The sequence below is a fragment of the Culex quinquefasciatus genome, chromosome 1, assembly GCF_015732765.1.
Source record: "Culex quinquefasciatus strain JHB chromosome 1, VPISU_Cqui_1.0_pri_paternal, whole genome shotgun sequence".
Taxonomy (NCBI): Eukaryota; Metazoa; Arthropoda; class Insecta; order Diptera; family Culicidae; genus Culex; species Culex quinquefasciatus.
Window position 1 is genome coordinate 68,379,732 of NC_051861.1, and position 7,548 is coordinate 68,387,279.

At 53.2% G+C, this 7,548-nt stretch overlaps 2 protein-coding genes across 2 annotated transcripts; both read left to right on the top strand.

Moving 5' to 3' along the window:
- Positions 1-347: 347 nt before the first annotated feature.
- LOC119770245 lies at positions 348-1,994 on the top strand. The gene has a single exon (XM_038264749.1). The coding sequence runs from the start codon at positions 348-350 to the stop codon at positions 1,992-1,994; it is 1,647 nt and encodes a 548-aa protein (XP_038120677.1).
- Positions 1,995-2,044: 50 nt separating this feature from the next.
- LOC119770249 lies at positions 2,045-3,907 on the top strand. Its single transcript, XM_038264757.1, has one exon. It carries the CDS (start codon positions 2,045-2,047, stop codon positions 3,905-3,907), a length of 1,863 nt encoding a protein of 620 aa, XP_038120685.1.
- The last annotated feature ends 3,641 nt before the right edge of the window (positions 3,908-7,548 follow it).

Here is a 7,548-nt window from a genome sequence, read left to right on the forward strand (position 1 = left end):
GTCGACGATTAGACGGACGGAACTTCGAGCTGCGGACGGATTGCGGATTCAAAGGGAAGTAGAAGTGGTCTGTGGCTTGGAGCTGATGCATGCGCTGCCAGCCATTGCAATTAAAATTGATTTTATTGTTTGAGCTGTGGTGATCCACAATTAAAGCTGAACCGATTTGAGTTGATGCGAGTTTTTATTTGAGCTTGGGTTCTTGAGTGTGGTGAAAATTCTCCCTTTGATTGACGGTTCTGGGGTCCCTGGCTTAGTGGGTTGGTCTTGTTCTCTGTCATCTGTCTTCGAGAGGTCGCGCGCGTCGGGTTTTCAGGTGTCAATTGTGGTCCAAGAAGTGCATCGCGATGACTACGTTGCGGGAGTACCAGATGCAGGAGAGGCAGCTTCGTAGTACGCTGGAGATGACGAAGAAGTTCGTCGATGGCTTCAAGGATGGCGAAGACGAAGCTCAGATCGACGTGCGGCTGAACATGCTGGATGATGCGTTGGCGAAGTTCTACGTCGTGCGGCGCAAGATCGACGTCCTCACTGATGTTTTCGGGGTTGATGCTGCTGGAAAGGAGAAAACACAGGATGTAGAGGAGCACACTAAGGCGCTATGGGAGTTCGAGAACTTGTACTGTGAGTTGAAGGCGAAGTTGCTGGCAAAGCGGAAGGAGGAAACACCCACGCAAGCGGCACCTGCTCAGGCGAAATCGACTGTTTCGCGCGTGAAGCTTCCCGAAATCAAGCTGCCGTCGTTTGGAGGAAACATCACCGAGTGGATTACTTTTCGGGATTCCTTCAAGTCACTGATCCATAACAGTGAAAACCTTTCAGATTTCGATAAGTTTACTTATCTTCAGTCTTCACTGTTTGGAGAAGCGCTTGCTGAGATCAGCACAGTGCGCGTGTCGGATACGAACTACCAGGTGGCGTGGGGCGTGCTGGAGAATCGCTACGGGAACATGAAGCTGATCCTGAAGAGCCATCTCGACGCCATCTTTGCTGTTGAGCCCGTACGAGACGAGTGCTTTGAAGCGTTGAACCATCTGCTGAGCGTGGTGGACAAGAACCTGCAGATGATCAACAAGCTCGGGGTGAAGACTGAGGAATGGTCCATCCTGCTCGCTCACGTTGTCACTAGCAAGCTGGACGCCGCAACATTGCGCCATTGGGAGGAACACAACAAGAAGTCCAAGGAGTTCGTGAAGTACGAGACGCTGCTGGAGTTTCTGCGGGAACAGTGCGGAGTGCTGCAGACGATCGATTCCATGAAGAAAGCTACGAGGAACGAGCGTCGCCCGCCGAAGTACGCGTCAAGTCACGCTGCGTCTGTTGAGCCAAGCGGATGCTTTTTTTGCAACGGACCTCAGCACAACGTGTTCCAGTGTTTTGTGGTCAAGAAGATGAGCTGTGCAGAGCGTGTCGCGGTTGCCAGGAGGAATATGCTGTGTTTCAACTGTTTGCAGCCTGGTCACGTCGTGGAAAAGTGTACGAGAGGATTTTGTTCGATGTGCAAGCGGAAACATCACACGCTTCTTCACGAGAACTTTGGCCAAAGGTCGAACGCTGCCGCTGCAGGCCCGAACGCGTCGCGACCTCATTCAGGGAACACACCATCCACACACTACCCACAACAGAAGACACAAAGCCAAACCCGTCACACACCCACTCAATCTACACAAAACCCTACACAGACACCAGTCTCGCAAAGCTCACAACCACAAAGCTCACAGCTCGCCACAGGCCACACAGCAGCGTGCAACCTGTCGTCGTCCCTTGTTCCAAGTCGTACGGAGGAGGTTCGAGAAGTGTTGCTGTCCACGGCTGTTGTACGGATTTGCGATTCGCGAGGTCACACCCTGTTCGCTCGAGCACTGCTTGACAGTGGCTCCCAGCGAAACCTGATGACCAAGGAGTTCGCGCGCAAGCTGAAATGCAAGCCGCAGTCCGACTACCTGCGGGTGAAAGGAATCGGCGTTGCAGAATCCACTTCCACTTTGCGGTGACCGCTACTGTTTGCGCTCGTTCTTCGGCGATTTCGGAGTTCGCAGCATCGATGAGGTTCCATGTTTTGGCGAAGGTCACGGCGAATCTGCCGTTCAACAACATCGATGCCGAGCAGCTGAGCATTCCAGAGGACGTGAAGCTGGCGGATCCGCACTTCTACCGTCCTGGACCTGTGGACATGATCATTGGAGCAGAGCATTACTATGACCTGTTGTCCGATGGTAAGATGAAGCTTGGAGAAGCAAGCCCGACGATCCAGAACACCGAGCTCGGCTGGGTGGTGTCTGGCGTTGTCAACGGAGTAGCGGCGAAGCTACCACGGGTCGTAGCGAACCAGAACTCAGCAGAAGCAGAAGCGTTGGCGGAGATCAACGATTTGCTGGCCAAGTTCTGGGAGTTGGAGTCGTGTCAGACGCCGAGTACACATTCGCTCGAGGAGAGCGCCTGCGAGGATCTGTTCAGGGCGGACACCGTGCGCGACGAGACCGGTCGGTTTGTCGTCAGACTGCCGAAGAAGCAGACGATCCTGCAGAGTCTAGGCGAGTCGAGGTCGATCGCGATGAAGCGGTTCTACGGGCTGGAAAGGCGGCTCACCGCTAATCCAGAACTGATGAAGCAGTATTCTGACTTCATTCACGAGTACCTGGAGATGAGACACATGGAGGAGGTGAAAGAAGACACGGAGGAGAAGCAAGCGTACTATTTACCTCACCATGCTGTGCTGAGACCAGACAGTACGACCACCAAGTTGAGAGTAGTATTTGACGCCTCATGTGCCACGTCGTCTGGAGTCTCGCTGAACGATGCTTTGATGGTAGGGCCGGTGGTCCAGGATGATTTGCTGACCATCATTCTTCGCTTTCGTTTGCGGAAGATCGCCGTCGTCGCAGACGTCGCAAAAATGTACCGCATGGTGAACGTTCACCCAGATGACCAGGATCTGCAGCGGATCTTGTGGAGGGACTCGCCGAGCGAACCTGTGCGCACCTTCAAACTCACTACGGTGACGTACGGAACGGCGTCGGCGCCCTACCTGGCCACGAAATGCTTGCGCACGGTCGGAGAAGAGGTGGAAACCACACATCCGCTGGCGGCGAAGACCATCAAGCATGACTTTTATGTCGACGATATGCTCTCGGGAGCCGATTCGATCGAGGAAGCGCAGAAGCTGGTTGGAGAGACCAGCGAGCGGCTGATGGCGGCCGGGTTCCTGCTCAGGAAGTTTCGAAGCAGCGACAACGCCGTGCTGGAAGCCATCCCCGAGGAGCTGCGAGACGAAGGAGGTGCGAAAGAGTTGGATTCGTCGACTGCCGCTGTGAAGACACTGGGTCTGCTGTGGGACTCGAGCAGCGATGAGTTCAAGTTCAAAACGCCAACGTGGAATGCCGCTACGGTGTTCACAAAGCAGACGGTGCTGTCAGACACAGCACGCATTTTCGATCCCGTTGGACTGGTCGGACCAGTTGTTGTGATCGCCAAGATCTTCCTCCAGAAGCTGTGGAAAAAAGGAATCGATTGGAAAGAGCCGTTGCCAGAAAATCTTGTGCACATTTGGGAGGAGTTTCGACGAAACATGATGAGCTTTGACAACATCGCTGTGCCACGTTGGGTCGGTTTTAGCCTGCAGTGTGTCAAGCTTGAGCTGCACGGATTTTGCGATGCATCGCTTGAGGCGTACGGAGCGTGTTTTTACACGCGCAGCACCTGGAGCAACGGTGGCGTGTCGGTCAACCTGCTGACGTCGAAGACTAAGGTGGCGCCGATGACCGACTTGAAGCGACGAACCAAGGAGGAGACGATCCCGCGACTGGAGTGCTCGTCAGGACTGCTGATGTGCCACTTGCTGCAGAAGATACGCCCACTGTTTCGGTCGACATCGAGATCCATCTGTGGACGGATTCGATGGTCGTAATGAGCTGGCTGGCGTCCGCACCATCTCGCTGGAATCCATTTGTGGCAAACCGTGTGTCGGAAATGCAGCACCTGAGCAAAGGTTGTATCTGGCACCACGTACCCGGTGTGGAAAACCCGGCGGATCTGCTCTCGCGAGGCATGATCCCAGCATTGCTCGCGTACGCATCGCTGTGGTGGATTGGACCCACATGGCTGTGCCTAAGTCCAGACAAGTGGCCGCAGACGAGAAACCCTACGCAGGAGGAGTTGGAAGCTGCATTGCTGGAGCAGAGAGCGTCGTACGCCTGCACTGTCCAGATTCTTCAGCCGGAGCAGCTGTTCACGCGCTATTCGTCATTGTTTGCGCTGATTCGAGTCACCGCGCTCTGCCGCAGATTCGCTCACAACGCTCGACCTGCCAACCGTGAGTGCCGAAAGAGCGGGTACATCACGCACGCCGAGCACGAAGCGGCACTGCTGGATCTGGTGAAGCTGGCGCAGAAGGAATGCTTCCCGCATGAGCTTGCAGATCTGGAAAAGAAGGAGAAGTTAACGAGACTTCGAAGTTGAACGCGCTCAATCCTAGGCTCGTGGAGGGCGTAATACTGGTTGGCGGCCGGCTACGAAACGCTGCAGTTTCAGCTGGGAGGAAGCATCCGATGATTTTGGACAACCACCATCCGCTAACTAAACTAATTCTACAGCACTACCACCACAAGTACTTCCACGCTGGACTGCAGCTGCTGATTTCTAGTGTGCGCGAGCGGTTCTGGCCGCTGAGCGTCCGGCGCGCAGCGAGGCAAGTCATCTTCGAGTGTGTACCGTGTTTCCGAAACAAGCCCAAGGTGCAAGATCAGCTCATGGCCGATCTACCCCAAGAACGCGTAAATCCAGCTCCACCGTTCCTGAAAACGGGTGTGGATTACTGCGGACCGTTTCAGCTGTCGTACCCCGGTCGGAAGGCGAGACCTGTCCGATGCTTTGTAGCTGTGTTCGTGTGCTTGGTCACGAAGGCAGTACATCTCGAGGTTGTGACCGACCTTACCACACAAGCATTCCTGGCGGCGCTGAAGCGATTCACCGCGCGGCGAGGAAAGCCGCAGCTGATCATGTGCGACAACGCGAAAACATTCGTGGGAGCGAAGAGAGAACTGGACGACCTGGCGAAGCTGTTCTGCGATCAACAGTTCCACGAAGCGGTGGTGAGAGATGCGGCGAAGGAGAGCATCGAGTTCAAATTCATTCCGCCAAGATCACCGAACTTCGGTGGATTGTGGGAAGCAGCGGTGAAGTCGTTCAAGACGCACTTCAAGAAGACGATTGGCTTGCGAGTGTTGCAGCACGACGAGTTCGTGACTGTGTTGGTGCAGATCGAAGCATGCCTGAACTCTCGCCCCCTGACACCCCTCAGCAGTGACCCGAACGATCTCGACGTCCTCACCCCTGGTCACTTTCTGGTCCAAAGACCACTGGCAGCGGTGGCAGAACCAGACCTGGCGGAAGTCCCAGAGAACAGGCTGTCAGCGTGGCAGAGAACGCAGGACTTTGTGCAGCAGATCTGGCGGAAGTGGTCGACGCAGTACCTGTCGGACCTCCACAACCGAACGCGATGGACGAGACAGCGCAACAACCTGTCCTGCGGAATGATGGTGCTGCTGAAAGAGGAGAACCTGCCGCCACAGATGTGGCACCTAGGGCGAGTGACCGACATTCGCACTGGGAGCGATGGCAACGTGCGCGTTGCGGTCGTCAGAACGAAGGACGGAGTCTACGAGAGAGGAATCTCCAAGATCTGCATCCTTCCTATAGCAGACAACTTCCAAAACACACAAAAAGAGAACTAAACATTCTCCATCGAGGTGCTTTACGCGCCTGCGGGGGTGCAGATGTGCACTCCCGCACACCAGTTAAGTTTTATGTATTTTGTACTTGAGCAAAAAGTAACCCCATTTCTTTTTTGCCAGCGTTGATGCCCATGTTCCCATACACCTGTTCGCTGTTGTCCCACTCGCTCTAAGGTCCGTATCTCTCCAACAAACCGTCAATCAAGGGTCCCATCACCAACCGCATCTACCCGCTGGACGCATTCCAGGGGATTAGTCTAGTCGTACTAGACTCGGCGCGAGCGCGCCCGGAGACCGGTGGTCTCCCACGCAAAGCAAACAGTAATGCTTTTCCGTTTTCTACCGCCAGAAAAATCGCAAAAGTTCGTGCCCATGGGGGTACGCGCAAAGCCACGATCAACTCAGCAACCGAAAAACCTGCAGTAATTCGGCCGCTGGAGTCACCCTGCACCGGTCGTCGTACAGCTTGGCCAGCTTTCCCGACGATCAACGCAGTTCGAAGCATCGCACAAGTCGCACACACACCGTACGCCGCTCATCCACCCACACTGTCCACGCCAGGGCAGTAGCATCGGTGCCAGAGGCACCCGCGGAGGCCACGGTGGCCTCCGCTCCAGGCGAGTCTTATTTTCCCCTGATTTTCTTGGTAAAAGCCGCCTATGTTCGTTCACAGAGTTTCCTGTCGTCGAGGACGACCACCCGAGGATCGAGATTGCCGCCGTCTGAGACGCCCCACGGCAAGCAGCAGCCCTAAAATGCAGCGAGAGATGATTAACAACGCACCGAAAACTGACCTGAAAGTGAAGAATTCCATCAGCAGCGATCAGCAGCAGCAGAAACACCACGAGCAGCAGCAGCAGAACGGCTAGGTCATCAGCTGATCGGCGAACAATGAGGATGCACCTATTGTACCGAAGAATGATGCACCGCGATCGAAAGCGAAAGTGATTTTTTCCTTTGATTGCTCCATGTACATTTGTTTACATTTAGTTTTTGTAAGTAGTTGTGAGGTGTGTTAGATGTTAGGTGTAGTATTAGTGTCATGGTCATACAGTTAGGTTTTGAAAGGTCTTTCAAGGCGGCCGGGATGTAAAGAATTGGGTAAGGAAGGCTCATGATGTACTGTGGTACGCGCGGTTGGTGCTACCCCGCGCAGTACTAAACCATACTTGTTGTGGTAGCAGTTCTGAAGCCGCTCTTTCTCTCGCATTATTTGTGTCTCTCTGTGGTCCCACTATCAAAATTAACCCTCTCAGCTAACTGCGATCGGTGGCGCGAAATGCACCGATGCGCCATGTATGTTCCATGTAGTTTAGAGTAATTATCGTCAGATCCCAATAAAGTGTCCGTTGGAGAAGTTCGGTCTGCTTGCGAGCGGCGAATAAAAGTTCGTGTTTTAAGTACACCGCCGTGTTTCAATTCTCTCCGGAACTAGCCAGAGTGATCCGGCCCCCATCCGGTTCTGTACAGGGGGTATATCAAAAATGTTTAAAATCAAGTTTGAAATTTCCGGTTTTCAATTAAAGCATTTGCTTTGATACATCATTTTTGCGCAAAATTAATTATGTTGAAAAAATTGGTCCAAATTTTCCCACAGTTTCAGAGGAATTTGATAAAATACTGTACTGCCGCTCTAATCTAGTCCGTCCCATATGTAAAAATTGGATGCTGAGATAACGCCTTAAGAAGGCCAAAAAATGTTGCACCATTTTTCACATTTCCAATCAACATTTTTTTGCTCAATTTTTATACAATTATTTCAATATTAGTTGAACAAATATTTCAAACATGAATTTGTTTCATAAAACTTAAAATT

Coding starts and splice junctions, on each gene's coding strand:
- LOC119770245 (XM_038264749.1), top strand. CDS start 348: ATGACTACGTTGCGGGAGTACCAGATGCAGGAGAGGCAGCTTCGTAGT.
- LOC119770249 (XM_038264757.1), top strand. CDS start 2,045: ATGAGGTTCCATGTTTTGGCGAAGGTCACGGCGAATCTGCCGTTCAAC.